Source organism: Rhinolophus sinicus, chromosome 16 (genome assembly GCF_057876585.1).
Source record: "Rhinolophus sinicus isolate RSI-liver-muscle chromosome 16, RSI-T2T, whole genome shotgun sequence".
In the NCBI taxonomy this organism is placed as follows: Eukaryota; Metazoa; Chordata; class Mammalia; order Chiroptera; family Rhinolophidae; genus Rhinolophus; species Rhinolophus sinicus.
The window spans coordinates 34,989,855-35,014,611 of NC_142516.1; the positions used below are offsets into that span (position 1 = coordinate 34,989,855).

At 36.7% G+C, this 24,757-nt stretch overlaps 1 protein-coding gene across 4 annotated transcripts in view; it reads left to right on the plus strand.

Annotated features, from left to right (window-relative positions):
- The window catches only part of TUT7 (terminal uridylyl transferase 7), a 54,142-nt gene extending 30,890 nt beyond the window's left edge, over window positions 1–23,252 (plus strand). For 2 of the 4 annotated variants that reach the window (XM_019750118.3, XM_019750119.3), the window contains exons 18-29: window positions 1,190–1,293; window positions 3,167–3,256; window positions 3,764–3,877; window positions 4,053–4,130; window positions 4,743–4,920; window positions 7,116–7,163; window positions 7,244–7,335; window positions 8,994–9,109; window positions 10,300–10,625; window positions 12,689–12,765; window positions 13,140–13,203; window positions 22,238–23,252. In XM_019750118.3, coding sequence (XP_019605677.3) covers window positions 1,190–1,293; window positions 3,167–3,256; window positions 3,764–3,877; window positions 4,053–4,130; window positions 4,743–4,920; window positions 7,116–7,163; window positions 7,244–7,335; window positions 8,994–9,109; window positions 10,300–10,625; window positions 12,689–12,765; window positions 13,140–13,203; window positions 22,238–22,305 — 1,355 coding nt within the window. In that variant the 3' untranslated portion in view covers window positions 22,306–23,252. The remainder of the gene's footprint in view (window positions 1–1,189; window positions 1,294–3,166; window positions 3,257–3,763; window positions 3,878–4,052; window positions 4,131–4,742; window positions 4,921–7,115; window positions 7,164–7,243; window positions 7,336–8,993; window positions 9,110–10,299; window positions 10,626–12,688; window positions 12,766–13,139; window positions 13,204–22,237) is intronic. The other 2 variants (XM_019750121.3, XM_019750120.3) reach the window with 2 other exon arrangements.
- The last annotated feature ends 1,505 nt before the right edge of the window (window positions 23,253–24,757 follow it).

Here is a 24,757-nt window from a genome sequence, read left to right on the forward strand (position 1 = left end):
GCAGTCATACCTACCATCAGTCATACCTAGATTTGAATCCCAGCTCCACAATTTACCGGCTGCTATTCCTAAGCAAGTTCATTTCTCTGGGTCTGTGTTTCCTCATCTGTTAGATGAGCGTGAATAGTCTTAGGAGGTCATGTTTGTAAAGGATTCTAGGTACTCAGGAAATGGTAGCTCTTACTGGTACAGCCCTCCTTCTCCCTTAATCACCCTTCTCCACTCCCCCAACCCGTCCAGTTATAGATTCTCTCAGACATGTCTTGCTTCTTTTCTACATTCCTGTGTCACCATGCTAGTTCAGGCCCAGACCATTTTTCATAATGGTCACCCTGCCTCTATTCCAGGTGCCTCCAATCCATCCATTACCAGGGGTGTTTTCTAAATAGATGTGGTCAGTGATTCTCCTCAACTTATATCAGTGCATTGGCTTCTCTTTGCCTCTAAGGATAATTAGCAGGGTATATGTTCTCTATTTGGGCTCTTCCAGTTTCTGCCTCATCTCCTGTTACTCATTATTCCTTTCCCTAAAGTCCTCTCTGTAGCCTGCACAATTCCATGGAAGTTCCCTGAATATGCTATTCTGTTTCAGACATCTACCCTTTCCATGTGCAGTTTTCCTTGCCTGGTAAATCCCCTCAGCTTCCTGTTTTTCATGTGTTCTCTTTGTTTTTTGGGGTTTTTTTTTCAAAGCCTAGCTCAGGCAATTCCCTCCTCGCCTGTTGAAGTTGATTCCTTCCTTTTACTGTCGTAACTTCTAGCTCCATGACAAGTAACTTTTGCTTTAAGAATTCAAATGATTTCCCCATGGGCTTTTCTCCATATTAGATATAGTCATATGAAGAGAATAGGCAGGGCCCATGTAGTCCAGACTCGACTAGTTTCTTGTTTTGGTGTTTATGAAATTGACAGCCCTACACATATGCACATGACCCAGTGGATTCCTGGAGGACAGTTAGCTGCCTTATTGATGATTGTATTTCACATATAGATGTGTTTAACAAATACAAGCTTTGCCAGAGGAGTCTTCCCAGGTGTTTGTTAATAACAGCGAATTCTTTGACTATAGTAACTACAGTGAAGCAAGCCAGAGTTAGGTTTACATAATTTTATATTGGAACATTCACATAGGAGCAACTTACATATCCAGACGCTATATTTAGTGATACTATCTTATTTCCCAACCTAGGTCTGAGAAACATCTTACCTATTACAACAGCAAAGGTGCCAATTGTAAAGTTCTTCCATTTGAGAAGTGGTCTGGAAGTGGACATCAGTTTGTATAACACATTGGTAAGATTTTCTCCAGGCTTGTTCTTCAGGGAGATTCGAGGGGAATGAATGTCTCTTAATTTACAAAATCTCAAGTATAATTAAATCGTTCATTTCATCCTACTCATTCTTTCAATAGTTATATTTATGAGTGTTTGCTGTGTGCCTGGAAGTGTTCTGAGGCTGGGGATATAACAATTAAATTAATATTAGTGTTCATTTAAAATGAGGTCAGGGGCAGCCGGATAACTCAGTTGATTAGAGCATGAACTCTGAATGACTGGGTTGCCGGTTCGATTCCCACACGGGCCAATGAGTTGCGCCCTCCACAACTAGATTGAAGACAACAAGCTGCCAGTGAACTTCCAGAGGGGCGGTCGGATGGCTCAGGGGCAGCTGGATGGCTCAGTCAGTTAGAGCGCGAACTCTCAACAACACAGTTGCCGGTTCAATTCCCATGTGGGATGGTGGGCTGTGCCCCCTGCAACTAAAGATTGAGGGCGGCAACTGGACTTGGAGCTGGGCTGCGTCCTCCACAGCTGGATTGAGGGACCGCAACTTGGAGCTGATGGGCCCTAGAGAAACACACTGTCCCCCAATATTCCCCAATAGAATTTAAAAAGACAAAAGCGAAAAAACAAAGTGTTATCTCTTAAAAAAATAAATAAATAAAATGAGGTCAGAGTGGCAGGCACTTTTTGTTTGGCTTGAACTTTTTTTTTTTCAGTTTCACATGTACGAAACAATGAATAGACATTTACACCCCTCACAAAGCGATAACCTCCCTCCCCCAATCTACTGCCCCTCTGACATCATATATAGCTGTTACAGTTCCATTGGCTCTATTTCCTATGCTGTATTTCACATACTGTGACTATGTAAACAAATTATAGTTGACATTTGATATTTTTCAGCTTCAGGTGTACATTGTAGTGATGAGTCATCTACACCGTCCATGAAGTGGTCTCTCTAATAAGACAAGTGCCCATCTGACACCCTACAAAATCTACAACATTATTGATTATATTCCCCAAACAACTGTCTTGCATATCCCCGTGGTAATATTATGGCTACTAATTTGTACTTTCTTTTTTTTTATTGGAGAACATTGGGGAACAGTGCGTTTTACCAGGACCCATCAGCTCCAATTCAAGTCATTGTTTTCAAGCTAGTTGTGGAGGGTGCAGCTCACTGGCCCATGTGGGAACCAAACCGGTGATCTTGGTGTTATGAGCACCGCGCTCTAACCCCTGAGCCAACCGGCTACCCTAATTTGTACTTTCTAATACCTTTACCTTCTCCCCCGCGCCCATCTAGCAACCCTCAGTTTTTTATATCTCTGAGACTATTTCTGAAATGTTTGCTCATGTATTCTGTTCTTTAGATTCCACATATAAGTGAGATCATATGGTATTTGTCTTTCTCCATCTGATTTATTTCACTTAACATAATGTTCTCTAGGTCCATCTGTATGTTTGGCTTGAACTTTGTTTTAAATTTGGATTGGGTGTATTTGCCCATCCTTTTTGTCTCACCTGATTTACTTTGGGGCTTTATGGGACCTCTCTGGCTCCTAAAGGCTTTTGATTTAAATAACGCCAAGGTGGGTTGGGGGAATCTTCCATCTATTTAAAGGGAACTGATTATTTTAATAACCTTTATTTTCTAGGAATGTTCAAACTAAGGACATATTAATGTGATGGAAATCATGTCACTTACAATTCTTAACTATTATCTAGTAAGTTAATGAAGCTCGTCTCTGAAGGAAAATACTAATTTTGATCTAAATGTCTTCACCCTAAAATAAATTGTAGTGTAAACCTTTTCAGAATATTCCAGCTTAAAACTTTTTCCTCTAATTGATAGCCTTATAGTGTAATTTCCCTTTAAACAGGCCCTTCATAACACGAGGCTCTTATCTGCTTATTCAGCCATTGATCCCAGAGTGAAATATTTGTGTTATACCATGAAAGTATTTACAAAGGTGCGTATGCCTCCTGTTGTGGTTTATTAGGAAATTTCATTTCATCTTCAGACCTTGTTGAAAACATAAGTCTGTGTGTATGTGTGTATGTATATATATATATATATATATATATATTTTTTTTTTTTTTTTTTTTTTTTAAAGAACCATAGCCATGTCAAATTCTTTTAACTATCTGGGAATCCCTACTCAGCAAGCTAAAATTTTGTTGTCTTAAATTTTATATAATAATATGATCTTGCTTGTGGCTGATAGTTCCACTGCTTTGTTGGGTTCTTTGTTTTGTTTTATTTTTGTGTTTTTTTTCTTTGGTTTATTTTCTTTTATTTTCTGATGTTCTTTTGATTGGTCTTGTTTGGTTTTGTTGCCATATTTCAGCTTTTGAAAACGTAATTTTTATATTAGTGCCCTATAGATGCACTTACTTTCAGAGATAATAGAATAGCTGCAAACTTAGCAGAAAATATTGGTGATCTTTTCTTTGTTCCTCGTTTTCCTTCCCTCTAGATGTGCGATATTGGTGATGCATCTAGAGGCAGCTTATCGTCATATGCATACACGCTAATGGTGCTATATTTTCTCCAGCAGAGGAATCCACCAGTCATTCCTGTTCTTCAAGAGGTATTAGTAAAAGAAATTATATTTCTCATCTTTAAAGCTGGGTGATTTTTGAGCCCTCTTCCTTCTCAAATATTCTGTGGTTTCTGTAGTTAAATTTTTAATAGTTTTCCTGCAAGTTTTTATATCAATGCATTAAGTTTGTAATCCATACTAATAGTTTAAAAATTAATTGCAGATATACAAAGGTGAAAAGAAACCTGAAATATTTGTTGATGGCTGGAATATTTATTTTTTTGATCAAATAAATGAACTGGTACGTATTTTAAGAGTAAAGATTTTTTTTACATCCTTGACTAAAAGTTAGCTATACTATGCTGTAGTGTAAGTGGTCAACAACTATATTATATTATCACTTGTTACGTTTATTTATATTATGATACTAAATAAAACTAGCATATGCGAGTATAAATGTTTCCTTTGAAGTTGAAAACATTTTTACTAAGCCAGGTGAGTTTCTAGGGACAATATCCAGGATTTCTTTAATGCCTAATAAGTCAAATGGTTTGGTAACTTTATTCCAAATGAACAAATATTTGCTCTGTGGTTTTGTGCAGAGTTTGGAAAGATTTTAAGTTACCGCCAAGGCTCTTAAAGTTTATTTCCAGATTCTTCCACTAACATGCATTCTGAGGTTTGACATAAAACCCTGAGCTCTCCCTATCTCCAAGTCATAGGGTAGAGATTAATAAACACATGTAAATGGTATTTTAAAATGTGAAAGAAAAGTTATATAATTATACTTTTTATGTATTTAAACTCTAGTTAATTAGAAATAAGTCCATATTTACTCCATAAGATACAAGTGAATATTGGTATTAGCACTTTACTATAGAGCATGATATCCCTTGTTCCCTTCTATTTCTAGCCCACCTATTGGCCAGAATATGGAAAAAATACAGAATCTGTTGGGCACCTCTGGCTGGGACTTCTTCGTTTCTACACAGAGGAATTTGATTTTAAAGAATATGTTATTAGTATCAGAAGAAAGAGTCTCCTTACAACTTTTAAGAAACAGTGGACCTCAAAATACATTGTTATTGAAGGTACAAATAAAATCAAAAACTAAAATTGAGTAGAATATAGAGTTTGAACTATGAGGGCATTGTTCTTCATCCTTCCAGAACTCTTCCAGGGCAGCCGTTACCACTGATGGGGCCGTGCAGCGTAGCTGTCCCATCACTGTCTGCATCAGATTGAGGTGTCTGCTTCCAGCCTAAAGAGTTACTTTTAAATGACTAATGCCCTCATGTGGGGCCTCTCACAAATCTGAAAGTCTTTGGTTTTCGTGACAGATCATTCACTATTGTTGAACACTTACTGGAGAATAAAGAACGTCACAGTAGAGATATACCAGCTTCAAGATAAGTGGGACTTTAAAAACCTTCCCAATTGAGGGTTTGAAGAGTGCCACTAAGAGTGAATTTCAAGATCTTTATTTGCTATTGATGGAGGATTTTACCTGCTATAATTATATATAAATTTTGACATTTGGTTTGGCCATGCTAAGCCCTTTTCTTGCCATTGAATGCAAGGATCCATGGACGATTATTGTTTGTAATTGATTACTTATTTTCATTTGGTGGGATTTTAATTTAAAAAGGAGTTTAAGTGCTTATAATGAACTAAGAAATGGCTTAAATATTTTATTGATTTTAATCATGTTTTTTATTCTTTTGTTTTTTTAATGTAGTCATATCACCTAAATAATGTGTGTTATTCTTTGTTACATTTTCATCATTACTTCTGCCTATTGACAGTTTTATAATATTGTGAACACTTGTAAATGAAATTCAGGTTACAATGGGTTATAGATAACCCATTAACTTTTTAGGGTCTCATATGTCCAATACATAGAACTTTGTTTTAGCCTTTTCCGTTGTCATAGTGGGTTCTCATGATCTTCCAATTATTAGTGTTTTGTTTTTAATTTTGGAAGCCTCATTACCTTACCTTTTAGATGAGCCATAAGAGTAGACTAAACCAGAAAGAAGACTTTTAACTAGCTGTTCTAGAGTTGAGAAATTTTAGTGGGGGCAGTAGTAGTGTTTGTAACTATAACAATAGCTAAGGTTATAGCGTCTCTACTACCCCAAGCAACCAACCAAAAATATGTCCACATGGACACAGGCACAGATCACCGGAAGAAAGCATGAGCAAACCTACTAGGAAGGAACCTTCTCTTGGTAATTATTAGGGTTAGGGTTAAGTTGAGGGAAGGGTGCTATGTTCCAGCAGTTAGTCTAAATCCCAATATGAGATATCCTGGTCATCGTACATTGGAATCATGACCGACAACCAGAAGGGTGCCTCTTTTTACTGCTTTATTCTTTTGGTGTACGTGAAATTGTCTATTTTTTCAATGAGATGATCACCAAAAAGATTTTTGAATTTCTTTGCTTTGCTTTCTTGAATATGTTTTTAGGTATTCATAGGAAATAATTAAATATCTATATATGTTGTTTAAATTATGAATTATTTTAAGTCATTTATAAAATAGTATTTTGATTTAGAAAGAGTGCTTCACCCCCTCTGTTTTATGAACCAGTTTATTCAGATCTCACATATATCTTTGACATTGGCATGTTTTTCATTATTCCTAACACTTTCTGGGTCATCTAACACATAATGTTCCAGAACACAACATATATCCCTTCATCTAAGATGTTTGAGTGCAAATATTAATGATCATGTGGGAGTTCTTACATGAAGCTTTTACTGGAACTTGAGATCCAAGTAGCCATTGTCTGTGTGTGTTTTAATTTATTTTGTAAGTGAATTTTGTGATACCCATGATGAATTACTTTTTAACGTGATCTTTAAAAGTCTTGTTGGTTGGCAGGAACATTGAGTGCTAAAATGTTTTAAATATGTTTGTGACTTCTATATGCATCCAAAACTTGTATCAAGTAATATCAGGCTAACATTAGTCTTCTACAAACAGTATTTTAGTGTTCAAAATAAAACAACTCCTTATAATATAAAGGACTTTATATGTTTTCAAATACAAAGCAATACTTTCTGATGGACACTTTTGTGAAAAACTTGCTTATACTTGGGAATATATATTACTTAGCTTAGCTGTGTAAAAGATTTAAAACTCATTAAAAAGGCAGTCATTTAATACTTTTATTAATGGTAAATTATGTAACACTTTCTTCTCATTATATAGACTTATTGTATGAATAGTGGAATTTTCTGTTTGGTTATTTTATTTGTTCTCTTTTTCCTTTTTACTTAGATCCCTTTGATTTGAATCATAATCTTGGAGCTGGACTATCAAGGAAAAGTAAGTTAACTTTGTAAATATTAATGTGATCTCCTTTTCTTTTAATCCATCCAACTGAGCACCTGTTCTTTTCTTCTTAGTGACAAATTTTATAATGAAAGCATTTATTAATGGTAGAAGAGTATTTGGTATTCCAGTCAAAGGATTTCCGAAGGACTACCCCTCAAAAATGGTAAGTGTCTATTGGAAATACCAAAAAAATAAAATAAATGTTTGAAAGCCCTTGTTAAGCACCTAATTTGTGCACATTACTTCAGTAATAACTTAAATACTCTGGAAGTCTGGAGAGTCTAGCCAAGGTAAACAATTACAACACAAATGCCTAAAAACCTTTTTTAAAACATCCCTGTTTTGAGGCAATTCATCAAAATGGGAAAATAGGCAGAAGTGGATTTTGGGTGGAAAAATTAATGATTTTGGTGCTGCTGCTTTTCCTTGCTAGCACATATACCGTGTTTCCCCAAAAATAAAACCTACCCTGAAAATAAGCCCCAGTTAAGATCGTCAGCCAGATGGACGCATTTAGTATGTTACGACGATGTTCCAGAAGATGACATGACTGTATTTGAATAAATGTAGATTGTTGTACATGAAAAAATAAGACATTTCCCTGAAAATATGCTCTAATGTGTCTTTTGGAGCAAAAATGAATATAAGACCCGGTCTTATTTTCTGGGAAATACGGTATAAGACCCAGTTTTATTTTGGGGGAAACATGGTAGGTGGCATTGCTGTGCCACCAGCATTCAGCTCCATGCCAGCTTCTGCCAAGCCAGTTTTACACATATCTAAGGACATCCTCCACTCTCATAAGAAGGCTAGATTTTTTCCGTCTGCTTGCAAAGAGTGATAAGTCCCTTAATGGGACTAGGAGAGAAACATTGGCTGCTTGTGCTAGAGAACCATCTGTTCTCATATAACTTGGTACTCAAGTTTCTGTGAAACCACACTCATTGAAAACAAATTGCATTATAAACATTTATTTCAGTGAGAGAAAAGAGGAGGTTAGGAGCTAGAGGGTATTATGTTTAGAATAGCTATTTTTTTCCTGCATTAATTTTCTGAATAAAAACACTTTTAGTGAACCTTAAGTATATGGGTATATAGCCATACTCAGCATTCAATTACATCTGTACATCTAGTTTTTGCTAGATATTGCTATGGCAGTTTTCCAGAGCTTCTGAAACTTGTTAATGTATCACCTGGGAATTTTGTTAAATGCAGGTTCTAATTCAGGAAGTCTGGAGGGCGGCCCAAGACTGCATTTCTTACAAATTCCCAGATGATGCTGATCCCCACCTTAATTACAGTGGCAAGGAAGCTAGAGTCCAGACCATTGCCTTTTCTTTCTTCTGATATTTTTTTTCAAAAGCTACAACAGAACAAAACAACATCACGTAGCTTCTTTCCTTTTCTCTATAATCTGTGTAACGCAAATCATGTTCCTCAGTTCATTAGGTTTTATCCTTTTCATTTTTTGAGAAAAACGAGGCTTTTGTACCTGGCCTCAGCTCCTGCCATGTCCTGGGCAGCTAACTCATGGGGGTGTATAATGCTCTTATTTAGAAATATGCTAGGAAAGAAAAGCTGCCTTTCTGATGGTTCAGGTTAAACAGAGTTCTGTTGGATGAAAATAAACAAAAATGGAATTTAGGTAAAACTCTCCTAAATTAAACCTCTTAATGGGTTTAGATTTTGAAATTAAATAGTATAAATAATATGTCTTAAAATAATGATACATTGATGTTGAGATACAAAATCCCTGATTGCTATTGGGTTAGTTTTTGTGTTTTCATCTCGCGTTAATAGTCCAGATTTATGTTTTGCTAGGAGTACTTTTTTGATCCAGATGTGCTAACTGAAGGAGAGCTGGCCCCAAATGATAGATGTTGCCGAATTTGTGGGAAAATTGGACACTTTATGAAGGACTGTCCTATGAGAAGAAAGTAAGTAAATGTTCAAAAGGGGTGGTTTTGTTTTTATGTTCTTATTGTACCAGTTTTAAAATGAGGTTCTATTGTAACAGAAAATAAACCTGTAGGAAATTCAGCAGTTCTCAGATAAGATTTTTACAATGAAAATGACATTATTTAAAATAGGGCCTTAAATGCAGATGACAAGGAGTGACTCTGTACAGGTCAGTCTCCCAGGCCTTGTCCCCTTTCCGAATTTTGGTCATGGCCCTAATCCTTACTCAGTCATTCGGTCATCAGCCTCTCCAGCTGTGATGGAAAAAGAATGGAGGAAACTGAAATTCTTCCCCTTTTACAGCACTGGGAAGTTCAGAACCATTTTGGTCAATGAAAAGTAAAATCGGTTCCTTCAGGATGTCAGTTACACTTCTGATGTGCAATAACTGAAGTGTAACGTGTGCGTGTGGACTCACTGACAGTTTACTGGACTATAGGGCCCTTCACTTGTATGCAGTTTAACCCTTAATAATTGCTAAAGTGGCCTACTCAGTTTGGTCACCATGCTTTCTTCTGGTGATATTTGCAGAAGGGCAGGGGAACATGGTTTTGGTTGCTTACTTGGAACTTTATTGTTTTGGGGGAGATGGTGTTTTTAACTGGACAATAATATGCTCATTTAAAAACATGCTACTAAAATAAGTCACCATCTGAAATTTGAGGCTCTTATTTAGTACTTTGGTTTTTATTCATATAATAGTCGCTGATGATGTTGGGCAAGGAAGAACTGATTTTAACATTTTAAGAACATAAATCTCTTTATAAATCATCATTCCCTTGTGAACTTAGAGTTTCACGTCTCAAATTTCCAATGCCTAGTAAAGAGTGCTGATAGGCCAAAAAGTTTCAAGGAATCACTCCAATGCTAAATTGAATTTCATTACATCAATATCAAGGTAGGTATTGAACCAAGGATTTCCATTAATTGCAAAAAGTGGTTGTACTGGAGTAATTGCAGCACTGGAATAATTGTGAAAATGAAAAACACCCTTAAGCCCTGAGGTTGCCTCTTAATAGAGAATAATGACTTAAGTTTGTTAAATTCTTGTTTTACCCTCTGATAATCACCTTCTATTTCTGGTTATTGCCTAAATCTGAAGTAGTCTTAATATTTTGTTAGATTTCTGTTTAGACTTTTCTTACCAGTATTGTATTTCCTTCTATAGAGTGAGGCGACGGCGAGATCAGGAAGATACCCTGAACCAAAGATACCCTGAGAACAAAGAGAAAAGAAGCAAAGAGGACAAAGAAACTCAAAACAAGTACACAGAGAGGGAGGTCTCAGCAAAAGAAGATAAGCCCGTGCAGTGCACACCTCAAAAAGCCAAGCCAGCGAGGGCAGCTGTTGACCTGGGGAGAGAAAAAATGCTCAGGCCACCAGTGGAAAAATGGAAGAGACAGGATGACAAAGACTTAAGAGAAAAACGTTGTTTCATTTGTGGCAGAGAAGGGCACATTAAAAAGGAATGCCCGCAATTTAAAGGCTCTCCAGGTACGGACACCAATCGCACCTTAATGTTTGCACTCATATCTCGAGGGAAATCTCTTCTGTGGAGTTCTTCACTATTTTGGTTTATTTATTTCTTTAACAAATCTAATTACTCAGAAAGATTTTGTTTTTAAGAAAGTGAAATCTCTCCCCCTCGCCCATTCATTTCTGATCTTCTATAAGTCTTAAACATTTATTCCTGGTTTTACTTAGAGGCTTATGAAAGTTATTTGGTTGACTTTTTAAATAAGATTATCAATGAAATGAAAACCTGGTCATCCCCAGTACCTAAAAAATGTAGCCTCAGTGACCATAAAACCAGCTATAACTTGAGTTTCATTACTTGGTCTGTGCACTTTTGAAATCAAAGCACTGCCCAGCCATGAAGGAGACATAAAGTTACCTCATGAAACCAGCTGTGTACATTGACCGACATGTATTTCTATTTAAATACATTCATGCAGATGCCTAGAAGGAAATATCTTACACAGTTAACAGTGGTCCTAACTGCAAAGGAGAATTATGGAGGATTGTATCTTTTAAATATTTTTCTGCAGTAAGCATGGTTATTTCTATGAGGAGGAAAAATATATGATCAGTCAGTAGTTCAAAATCATCCATAAATCTTGCCCCTTTAAGTTGCTGGATCTGAACTGGCCTACTGTATGAAATGTGTCAAATGTCCGTTGAGGGCACCTTTTTAACAGACTGTTAAGAATAAGGGTATGTTGTGTATGTATAACAACTTGTGATTTACAAGAAATTTATACACTCTCACTTCATTTCTCAAACAAACCTGCAAAAGTGGATGAGATTTGATTAGCTTAGAAAGGAAACTCTGAGACATAATTTTTTGGATTAAAGTAGTAACCCTATTCCTGTCCTCAATTGTATGTTTGTGGACTTGATAAAGAAAAAAAAGTCAGCAATGCTGACAGTTTCCTTAAAATGTTCACTCTAGTGTTTATTGTTCCTGGAACACCAACCAATACCTCTCTCCCATTTTATTGTATCATATCAGCAATATGGTGGCTCTTTTTTTTAAGACAGAAAATTTTAGATCACCTATACTTTTTTTTTAAACTTTATATGGAAAGAAGTATATTTTTAAATTATTTAATTGTTGATTTTAAAATAGGACTTGAGTGTTTGTGAAAGATATAGCTTGCCCTACTTCTAAGGAACTCAGACAAATTCAAATTCAAAGTTTTTTGCCCTGATATGGAACGTATATCAGAATAAAATGATATTGTTTTATGATTATAAGAGGTGAATATATTTAAAAGAAATTAAAATAATAGCAAAGCTAACATGTATTGAGTGCTTACTATGGGTCAGGCACTATTTTAAGTACTTTACCTGGGTGATCATGTCCATTAAATGTGGCATTGATATCCCCAGTTTACAGATGAGGAAACTATGAACAGTATAGATAAGATGTAATAAAATTTGACCAAAATTGTTTTTATAGGCTGCCCTTGAGAGGAACTCGAGGTCTGTGTTACTAACAGCTTGAAGCACATTGTCGTTGTGTTCCTCTTTGGTACAACGAAGTGGGGAAGGCATAGCCCTGCATCCCCCGCGTCGGAGACTTTTTCCTTCCAGCTAGGAGCAAGGTTTAAGTCGTCTGCTAGTCAAGCTCTCGAAGTAGTTAGAGCAGAGATTCTGGCAGGCTGGGGAGGCAGCAGCAAATCAAAGAGAGGGGAAGCCTGGGGTGGAGGTAGGGTATTATCCAACCTAAGGAAAGGCACTAGAATCTTGGTTTCTTCAGAATGCAATATTTACACCTTAAATCAATTAGTCACACTATAAAAGTAAAATAAGAAGAGAGTAGTGGGGCTAGAATGTGGTGAATTTCCTCCAGTAGCAATTAAAATTAATCAGCTGCTGCTTCCTTTCTGAAAATTATGCTGCTCCTTCTTGTTTCTTCAAATACATTATTTGTCCACACAATATGCTTAGTGGAGCTTCGGTTATATCAACAGAAAATCTTTCTGTGAAAGTTTGAAAATAGGCTACTGCTCTCAATTTAAAGTAGGAACAAAAAGTGCTGATTTCTTTCTCAGGTATGTCTAAATCAGATTGTGTATTTGGATCCCCTTCTTCACCTAGCCCTTTGAGACCAACTGGCACGTTTGTTCAGGTAAACCTAGCTCAGACCTGAGCAAGAAGCCCTTCCGTCATCTGTCTGTTCAGCAAACACTTAAACTGAGTGCTAGCAGCTCTGTGCCGGTCTGGACTGTGGGGTGCTGGGCAGGCAGGCCCTGCCTCCTTCCTTCTGGCTAACCCCCCTGGCTCTCTTAACTCGGCCTTCAGCTCAGTATGAGGAAGAGGCTTGCTGTGTATGCAGGGCGTGCTGTAAGGATTCCTGCATCTGTGTCTTGCTTTTCAATTCACTTGCAAAGTTCTGCCACCCACATGCCTAATTTCAGCTCTCCTTGGATATGGTTACAATTTTAAGGCTGTTTCAGATACTATTCCTTTCGATTTTGTAAACCAGTCTATTTCATTTTTTAGGCAGTGCTTTTACATGAAGACAAAAAGAAACAAAAAACAACTATATTTTTGAGTCCCCAGTCAGGTATGTGGGTTTGAAAAACAAACAAATGTGTGTTATTTTATTGACTGCATAGTTTACCACATGCCTTTTGAGACGCTTCCTTTGAATAAGTGGTTTTGACAGGGATTGGACATCAGAATCACTTCAGGAACTTTTAAAAGTGCTGTTGCCCTGTCCCCATCTTCGTTTCCTAAATCAGATTCTTCAAGGGTTAGGCTTGGGCTTTGTATTTTTTAAATGTTCTAGGTGATTCTTATACCATCCCTGAGTAGGAACCATGATAGTGTTCAATTAATTTGTTCCTCTCTCACGCTTTTTGTTTCTGCTTTGAAATTGCCACTGTGTCGTCAGCAGTGTAATCTCCTCATGGAAATTATTCACTATGCCCCAAAGTAAGGAAAGGAAGTAATTGTTGGCTTGAACTCTACACACTCTCTCAGCTAAGTCTTTTGTTCATTCCTTCGACAAATATTTGTTAAGCCCCCCACCCACCCACCTGCTAAGTGCGGGGTATGGGCCTAAACATTGAGGATACAGGAGTGAACCAGCAAAGCCCCTTCCCTCATTTACTCTGCATTCTTGTCAGAAGAGATACATAAATATTTCAGGTGATGACAAGTGCTAAGAAATATAAAGCAGGAAAAGGGGAAAAGAGAATGTTGGATAAGGGGTGGCCTCTGATAAAGTAACATTTAAATTCAAGCAAAGAATCAACTGAAAGGGAGGGGCATGTCAAGGGGAAATTGGAGTTAGACTGTTATAGCCGAACTAAAAGCAGTTTTTGTCCTCCAGCCTCGCTGAGTGAAAGGGGCAGGAGGGAGGGTGGTGGGAGGGGAGGCCAGGGAGGTGGGTCTGGATTACATAGCACCTACAGCAATGATACAAATGGATTTTTGTTTTTATTTTTTCCTCTAAATGAGATGTGCATCTATTTGGAGGGTTTTGAGCAAAGGAATATTATTATCTGAATTCTCTTTTAAAAGATTCACCTCCTACTGTTAGGCAGTGAGGGTGGAAACAAATCAACGAGGACGTCCTGAAGTAGTGCAGGGGAGAGTGGGTGACACCCTAGACTTGGGTGGAAGTGGTGGCATAAGTGAGGGCTGGTCGTGTTCTAGATACAGCAGGTACTTGAATAATGTCATTTTGTTAAAATGTTCATGAGGTGCCATAGGAACCTTGTGTATATCAATTGGCCAATGGTCATATTACATTATACGTGATTTCATTATACATTGTTTCATTTAAAGTGGCAGAACCTATCGACGACATTAAATGAGGACTTACAGTATTTGAAGGTAGCACCAGCGTGACTTGTTGATACATTGGATGACAAAGTATGACAGAAAATGAATCAGAGATGACACTGATATTTGGCCCGAACAACTAGAAGAATGCAGGTTGAATTTCCTGTGCTGGTGAACACTCAGGAAGAGTGGATTGCGGGGGAGAAAGAGAGTTTAGTTTTAGACATGGAAGTTCAAGAGGCCTGGTAGATATCCTGGTAGAGATGCAGAGTAGCCAGTTGGATATATGAACCTGGTGTCTAGAGCAGAGGTCCTGGCTAAAGATATGAATTGGAATATTATCAGTGGTAGTTAAAGGACTGGGTCTGAGATCACCTAGGAAGTAGATGTATATAGACAAGAGAAAAGCATTTAGAGACTCAGAAAATAAAGGAGACGGGAAAAAAAATGGTCAGTGAGGAAGCAGAAGCACAAGAAAGGTAGGTCCTGTAGTCCAAATGCAGAAAATGCCTGAAGAGAAGAGATTGACCGTTTGTGCGAATTGCTGCTCATAGGTCTGATGAGGTGGTACACTGAGAATTAAGCGTTGGGTTTGGCAATGCAGAAGTCACTGGTGACTTTGAAAAGAGTCATTTCTTTGAAGTGGAGGGGAGAAAAACCTGATTGCAGGAGTTGTGGTGAGAAATGCTGGAAGAGGAATGGTAGGCAACATAACTTCGGCTGTGGGTGCAAAGCCACTTTTTTCTAGTTGCAGGGGCCACAGCCCACCATCCCTTGCGGGAGTCGAACCGGCAACCTTGTGGTTGAGAGCCCACTGGCCCATGTGGGAATCGAACCGGCAGCCTTCGGAGTTAGGAGCATGGAGCTCTTAACCACCTGAGCCACCGGGCCGGCCCTCTAGAGTGCTTTTGAATCCTAAAAGGGAAGAGAGAAAATTGAGGGGGAATAGAAAAACAAAGAAACTTTAACATACTGAGTAACTTTTTCAGCTTTTTTTAGTAAAAAAGAATGAAACTAAACTTGATGCAAACATTCTGAGTTCTGGCCTGCAGGATACCCTTAGTAACTTTGCTTAATCAATCAATCAATCTCTCCCTCTCGCTCTCCCCCTACTCTCTCTCCCCCTCTCACTCCGTCTCTTTCTCATCTTGTTCAATAAGTGGGGTTAAAGGAAGGAAATGAAACAAACAAATAGAGCATTGTAATCTTTTTAACTTGGTTGTATAATTTATGAGAAAAGTTAAGTTTTTGAAATTTTAAAACTTCACTGATATAACCTGACATTTTTGTATGTCATGTAGAACAACCCACATCTTTTATGCTCAGCTTTTACATATTATATATTATTGCTAATGTACACACAACTGTTTGTTTTTAGATTGTAAGGTTGCTGTGTTAGTGACAAACTGTGAAGAGTCTAAACTGTCTGTACCATCATGTGTCAGATACTGAGAAATAGCATTCTCATGTTCTCAGCAGCTTCCTAATCCTGCAGTAAAGAGAGCTCTTCCCTGCTTCCACCAGCCCAGTGTGAAATAAGCCAGGGTGCAGCCATCTCACCCTATTAGGGCTAAGAAAGCTCCCGGTGAGGAATATTTGATTGTCTCTACCATGTTTCCCTGAAAATAAGACCTAGCCAGACAATTAGCTCTAATGCGTCTTTCGGAGCAAAAATTAATATAAGACCCGGTCTTACTGTAATATAACATAAGACCAGGTAATATAATATAGTATAATAAAATATAATGTATAATATAATATATAATACTGGATCTTATATTAATTTTTACTCCAAAGATACATTAGAGCCAATGGTCCGGCTAGGTCTTATTTTCAGGGAAACACGGTACTTTGAATGTTCTTACCAAGAGAAAAATAAATGGAATTATTAAGTTACTTAACTACTTGTGTTTCTCTCAGTACCAAGGTAAATTATCTCAAACGTATAAAATAATCTAAAAAGAAATAGGCATTTTTATGGTATATGAATTTTACTTTTTTTTTTAAATAGTGGTAGAAAACATTTGAAGTGGCATCAAATCTTTTTGCAATCAAAATTTAAAAGGCATGGGAATTGAGGTTGGCAGACAGAGTGAGGTCAGATGATTTAAAGAGAAACAAATCTTCAAAGAATTGCCACCCTAACTCAAAAGGGGAATGTTGTACATGAAAAGTAAAGACACGGGAGGCTCAGTGAGAAAATTAAGAGCAGCCCTTCTCTGGGAATGTTTTGTAATTGTTGTGAGTAGAATGCATGGACTTAAAAACAAAAGTTCTACTGGGAAAGCTCCCCAAAATCAAATAGAAGTGAAATGAGAATGGGATCTATTGTGAGATGATTTGATGGACAATGCGAGCAGCCATGAAAGATGGATGAGGAGATTGACAGGTTACCCCTGGAAACAATTTCCAACAGATGAATATGTATGGGAAATAGACTCCACTGCTGTTTATGGGATTGTTTCCCATAAGGTCCTCTGAGAGTTTGAGGGTCAAATAGTTAGCATATGTAAACAAGCCAAAAGAGTGTTGATTTTTATAAGCTTCAGCCTTGAACAGATATGTCAGAACATTTTACATAGGAAAAATACTGATCCTTGCTTAGTTGAGATGTTTGTTTTGCCAAGGATAAATATTTAGGAAGATCGGCTGTACAGTCAGATTGCATGGTATGATTTCCAGCTTTGTGACCTTGAAAAACCTACTTAGCCTCCACTTGCCTCAGTTTCCTCATCTGTTACATTAATAATACCTGACTCATAGGGGTGTTGAGAAATCCATGTAAAAGCACTTAGAACACCTGAATGTAGTGAGAACAAAGCAGAGATTTGTGGGCGTAGTGATTGCGTTGGTATTCCTGCTGGGCATGTGTCAGCATTGCTCCTGCTAAACGTTTTACACGTCTTACAATTAGAATGTTATAATCAATGGGTAAAATTTTTTAATGGTGGAGGAATACAGACATTAGTTGTTATATCTAGAAGTGGCATTTCCAGTTGACATTAAGATTTTTGTAATTCTCTTCCGAGTAAGAGACTTACATATTTATAAATCTTTTGAGCAACTGTAAAACTTAAATTTATTACAGGAAAAAAGTTATTAAAATACCAGGGGGAAAAAAGAATAAATAAACATAGGTAAGGTTAAAATTTATCCTTTCCAATAAATTAAACTCTTCAAGTAAGTATATGACAGCTGAGAAGACTGTCAAATTTATTCATGTTAAATTTATCCAAATTATCTGTGTTGTTATAAATGTGAAATATGTCTCAACTGCAAGTAGCATTAAGTTTCCCCAAAGCTCTTCCTGACTTTAGGCAAGAGATTAGCTTCTCTGAGCTATAGATGTCTCATCTATAAAATTGTAATTAGCTCCACCTATCTCATTGGGTGCTGAGAAGATGCACCCGGTCTGGAATAAGCATTCAGCCAAGTTCTCTTTTCTCTCCTGATACCTGCCTCCATTCTTTTCCAGTAGCCTAGATATAGTTCTTAACTCCTAAACAAGATAGTAGTGAACAGAAAATTTCATGAATTTTCTTGATCTTCATTGTTACCTCCCTCCCCCACATACAAACGGCTAACACAGTGCCTTAGATGTTCATTAAGTTTTATTGATCAGAGGTGTACTCATTTGGAAAGACTAATGAAAACTAAGGGGGGGAAAAGGTTAAGAACAGGAGCTTTTAAAGTCAAGACATACTTGAGTTTGAAATCCAGCCCATCCGTTTACTGGCTGTGCCACCTCGGCACGTTCTCGTTCCTGAACCTCTCTTTCCTTATCAATAAGTTAGGGCTAACACCTCACAGGGCAATAAGGATTAATTTCACATATGTAAAGCCCTTAACACAGTACCTGGCACATACCACTCAATAAATTATCACTACTCTTGTTACTGTAGTTAACAGAGAGTCTCCAACCTTGCTGTAATTTATCTCTTCTAACTTACAGGGAAGTATAAAACGGAGATTCTTAACAAAAAAGTGCTTCTTTAAATAGTCTGGCAGATTTAATTATCAGTAAATATAGAGATCATCCTTTATGATACTCTTCTTGACATTCCAGTATATGAACATACTGTTATTTATTTAATCATTCCTTAATAATAGCCTAGCTATTTTCAGATATATCAGTATCTTCAAAGCTCTTTTGCTTGCATACTCTTCCTCTTCCCCCCAAATATTGAAAGCCCATATATCTCCTTGTATATTTTTAAATTGACATCTAAATTTTTTATCATAGTTACAAAGCATGTAATTTCAGCGGTTGTAAATATTGGCATTTTAAAATACAACTTTTAAATCAACCTTAAGTGTATCAAATGAAATACAAATATCATTGCAGAAATTTTACATTATTGCCTTTTTCTTTGTTTTACTTCCACAGAATTTTATCTTAAGATGATATATTTTAATCATATATATATATATATATATATATATATAAAGCATTTTATTGATCAGCCTATCTTACTTAATCTGCAACAAAAATATTTATATAAATTGGATTTTTAAGCTTTTAATTAAGACTCAAAGCAAGAGATTCTTCTGAATTGTTTTTACAATTATTAGACTAATATAATTGATCAAAACAAACATTACAAATTTTGATAAAAAATTTGTACAATTTTTTCCCCCATGCATTTATGTAACTTTGGATCAGTGCTACTTATTGCAGCTGTATAATAAGAATGATCTGTAACCTGCTTTTTCATACCCATTTAGCAAAATGATTTTGAAATTTATATATCTTGCTGCATATAGATTTAGGGGTTTTTTACAGTATTTTGTATTTATATGAATATGGAATGTTTTACATGTCTGTTCCCTAGTACACGATCATTTAAATGCATCTGATTTTTTGCTGTTATAAACAGTGTTGTGGACATTCTTGTATGAGTCTCCTTGACCATAGATAAGAGATTCTATAGGGCTTGTGTACCTAGAAGTTAAATTGTTAGATCATAGCATCTTTGCATTTTGTGTTTAAGTAGATGCTGTCAAATTACCCTCTTATTGGTTGAAACAATTGCCACTCCTGCCAGCAATGTTTATTTTTGCATATCTGATGAGAAAAATACTTTGGTGGTGTTCTAATGTATATTTTCTTGACTCTGGTAATCCTCACTACCTTTTTATGTGTTACTGGCCAATTGGAGTTCTTCTTCTAAATTACCTGTTCAAATCATTTACCTATTTTCCTGTTGTATTATGGTTTCCTTATTAACTTGTAAAGGTTCTTCATTTATTCTGAATACTGCTCCATTATTATTTTATACATTCCAAGTATCTTCTCCACTATATCTTGTCTTCCTATTTGTATCTATTGCCACTCCAGAGTTTTTCGGTTTTTATTTTTAAGATTTTTTTTTTTAATTATTGGGCAAGGGGTACAGGATTTTATTGGGGAACAGTGTGTACTTCCAGGCCTTTTTTCCAAGTCAAGTTGTTGTCCTTTCACTCTTAGTTGTGGAGGGCGCAGCTCAGCTCCAGGTCCAGTTGCTGTTGCTAGTTGCAGGGGGCACAGCCCACCATCCCTTGTGGGAGTCGCACCGGCAACCTTGTGGTGGAGAGGATGCACTCCAACCAACTGAGCCATCGGGGAGGCAGCTCAGCTCAAGGTGCCGTGTTCAATTTTAGTTGCAGGGGGCAGAGCCCACCATCCCTTGCAGGACTTGAGGAATTGAACTGGCAGCCTTGTGGTTGAGTTCCCACCTGCCCATGTGGGAATCGAACCTGCAGCCTTCGGAGTTAGGAGCATGGAGCCCTAACCGCCTGAGCCACCGGCCCGGCCCCCAGAGTTTTTAGTTTTGAGATAATCAAATGATTGGTTTTCATGAGTAATTTTCATATTCATGTGGTTCATGATTTAGGGTCCTCTATGAGAAATTCTTCCGTAACCTGAGGTCATAGAGATAACCATCTATATTTTCTTCTAATATCCTTTAAACTTTACTTTTCCTATTTAAGCCGTTAATCCATCTGGATTGTGTATAAAGAATGAGGTAGTGATCTGACCTTTTCCCCTTGAGTGGAATACTGGAATATCAAGAAGAGTACCAAAAAGGATGATCTCTGTATTCACTGATAATTAAATTGAGTGAAAAGCCTATCCTCAATACTTTGAATATCAAAGTTCAGAATATCAAAGGTGTATGCCTAGAGACGGATAGATACTGTGTATAAATACTACAGTAGAGTGTTTTGTCTCTTCCTGATTAGTATTACTCATGTGTCGCTGTGAGTTGACTGTCTAGATAGCCTGCTTTGAAAACTTTGCTTTTGTGGGGGCATAAGTTTTTATTTGCATACTTAATATGTTTGCTTTAGAAAATTTACAAAGTATAGTTAAGCAAAATGAAAAGAAAGGCCATTTATACTTACTCCAGTCTAGAACATTACTATTTAGATTTTGGAGGTAAAGTCTTTCCATCTTTTTACAGTATAATAATAATTTAATGTTTATCGAGTACTTTCTATGTGCCAGGTATGATTCCAGTTTCTTTACATGTATCAATTCACTTAATCTTCACACTAACTCCAAAGGGGTAGGTATTATTGCCCTGATTTTACAGATAAGGAAAATTCGGCATCAAATTTATATGATTGGTGGGGTTTTCATATGTATGTAATACTATTTGTGTGGTTTTATAACCTACTTTTTTCTTGTTATTATTTATCCTATGCATACCTAGTACTGTGTTCATAATATGCTTAGTCATATCACGAATTTGGGACATACTTAAATTATTATATGGTTTATATGAATATTCATTTAGCAAAATTTCTACCCACCTCCCTATCCTTCAGATCTTCCTTTAAACAATTTGTTGATCAGAAATTGGTATCTTGTTTTAATTTGCATTTCTTTGATTACCCATTGATACTGAATATTTTTTCATATACTCATGCTATTTTTTGTCTTTCATATTTTGCTTGTTCTTTCTCCAGCTATCTATTGTTCATCTTTTCTGTATTAATTTGTTCTTTGTGCTAAATTCTTTATGCCAAGCATAGCAGGCCTTTTTCATAAGTAAAGCATGTGGTGGTGTGCTAAGGAAACTCTTCCCCACCCCAAGATTGTATAAATGTTCACTGCTCTTATACTTTGACTCTTATATTTAATACTATAATTCATTTGGAATTGGGTGGGGAGGAAGACTATGATGTGAGAAAGGAAACTAACGCCCCGTACCCCCCAAAATTGCTTATTTGACACTATACCAGTTATTGAACAATGCATACTTTCCCCTATTGGTTTGAAATGCAGTTTTTGTTATATTCCATGTTCTTATACATAATCACTTAAGAATTTCTCAATTTTCTTATTTCATTGATCTGTTTGTTTAGACTCCAGAACAAAAATTATTAATTGCTCTGTGGTTTGGTTTTAATGAGTAATCCTCATTTCTGTCCTTCACCTGTAAATACAATAAATTTACTTTTTTCTTTTTATATCAGTGTTATTACTTACAGTGTCATCATTCACACCTTCATGTCTGCAGAGTAACGAGGAAAGATATTTATTTCTGACCAAAGAATTCTCTGCAGTCTGTTATGTTTGGTTGCAAATGAAGACATTGATCTATAAAAGTAGATAGAGCCTTTGAAAAGTTCACCTGCACTAATATGGAAATAATGGACATGCAAATGTATATCTAGCCTAATTACTTAATTCAAAACAAGTGACCCATTCCAGTGTGAAAAGTTTCTGTGAATAATTAACAAGAAGAAGTAATTTTATGGTTTTTGCAATGAAATGAGTCTTGTTTTATTTATGTAGTGTTTTGTTTTCTCCCCTCCTCTAGGTAGCCTTTCCAGTAAATACATGACTCAGGGAAAAGCCTCAGTGAAGAGGACCCAGCAGGAATCATGAGGAAGGAAATTGCAGCGCTCTAAATGGCCACTCAGGCGTTTCTATTCACTTTGAAAATTAGGTTCATTTCACTGGACACAGCACCATAGATCAGGCTTCGACTTAACATTTACGGGAAATGTCAGATTTTTTAACTGAATGAAATTGTTAATGAGGAAAAAGAATTTTAATATAATCTTACCTATCACAAATCCCCATAGATTTAAGGATTTTAATAAAAAGCCATGGTGTGTGCATTTAAGCCAGGTTTTTAAAAAATGTAACTATGGGCCAGTATTCAGTGAATACAATGATATGCTTTTTAATTTTCAAAGCACACTAAAAATGGTGTGCTGATAAACCCCAAGTAAATTAATCTTTTCTTTCCTGTAAGTCCCTTTTTTTGTTTCGAAGAGGGGAAATTATATTTATTGTTGTTTACCGAATCCTTGTGTGAAAGCGTGTCAAATACGTGTGAACTGCTACTACTGTATTTACGATTTACAAACCTTATTTTATTGATATTTGTAGAAGAAGTGATAAAATGAACATGAGTACCTATTTATGTGAGTCTTCCATAGATGAGCAATGCCACTGAGGGCCTTTTTGTTTTTTCCCCCTCTCTAATTTTAAGTAAGTTGACATATAACTACTTTGCTTATAAAAATGAAGTAAGGAAAACAAGTAGTCCTGTTTGCTTCTGAAAACGTTTTCAAAGGAAAAATGACAAAAGTGCTTTTTACTTTTTATAACATTCAAAAATTAGGGTGGAGAACTTCAAAAAATCCCTGAAGATTAGAGACCGTCTCTGCCAATCACAGATTTTGGTTGGTGTCATTTTAGGTCTGACTGGACCCCTCATGAAACTGTTTCTCTAACTTCACAAGCCCTTCAGAAGTAGCACATGGTTAGAACTATTCCTTGGTCTATTTATCATTTTGAAATAAAATAAAAATTTTGACCTGTAATTTTAGCCACATCGCTTTCTAGTGAGAATCCTAAATTTCATGAGGAAACTCGGTCAAGGAAAAGGGCAGTACAGGTCCACTCCTCTTCATCCCGTGCTCCCTTAGCTTGAACTCATGCAGCCTGGTGCTCATTGACACCCACCATGTGCCAAGCTGGGGATGTGCAAGTAAGAGGCACAGACTTTGGGTGATGAGCTTCTAGAGAGGGATGCAGAAGGTGCTGACTGAACAAGCATTCCCAGATAGAAGAGGACTCAAAAATTACACACCTGTGTGCCCTTCTTTTAAACAAATTACTTGAGGACATTGCAGCTATAGAAGAATCATACCAAAATTTACTTTAGAATTGGAAGTTATGGTAGAATTAGTGATCATTCCTTATTCTCATTGAATGAACACAAACTCGTGGATTAAGTGAATTATGAAACCAAGGCTGAAATTCTGCCCTACTTTCCTCAGCTGCTGCTCTTCTGAGTTCTCTTGCCTTCAGAAATGAAAGTCAACTTGAACAGGCATACAATTCTTGTCACACTTGGGAAGCATGTTGATGCTGTTGTCTTCTGTCATAGCAGACATCCGAGGCCAGCCTAATTTTTGTCCCCTTGTAGGTTGTATTTTTCTGCTTGGATGCTTCTGTTTATCCCTGTAACGTTTGTGTCAGTAACTTGTGTGTGAAACAAAATTGAATCCAATTATCTCCCCACCCAAGTTTTCAATTTGAGAAAGTATATTAATTTTTTTCTCAAAAATACTTTTGTCTTAATATTTTTCTATCATCTTTTTCTTTCATGCGAGGAAAACTTCTCAAGTTTAATCTTCACATGACTGGCTTGATTTTTAGTGTCATTCTGCTGTTTTCTGTTTCTAACATGAATTTTGTCATTTCAATTCTAATTTTCTTGAACTTAACCTTACCCACCTTTTCCTCTCATTCTTTTAGTTTATTTTTATCTTTTCATAAAAATCATGTTTTCTTACGCCTTTTTAAGGATGTTCAAAATTTCCCTGCATTCTATTCTGATTCCTATAGTAGATTCTACCCAGTGTATTGGGCTTTTTTTTTTTTTTTCTTTTGATCCCTCCACTGGATCAATGGGACAGTGACCAGTATTTACCAGTAGACCTGAAAAATTGACTGCCCTTGGTTGTTTGCTCCCTTTATTTGGATGCTGGTCACAGCCCCTTCTTCGCGCCCCAGCGGGGTGACAGACATATCTGCTCCATGATGTGTCTTGTTTGCAGGGCATAGCTATCTTTCAAATGCAGCTGGCTGGCTCATAACAAGCTCCACAAATGCACCGCTACTGGGATTCTCCTTTCCTCTCAAAAACAAACAAAAATATGAAATCCATTTTGTATAGTCCCAATCAATACTTTTTAATCTCTTGCTCAGTGTGTAGAGTATCAACAATGTGGATCTGAGTGGAAAAATTTGTGGGTAGATTGGTCAATAGCATTCATAGTGTTACAGACAAAAAGTTGAAAAGCAAATACAGAATTTAACA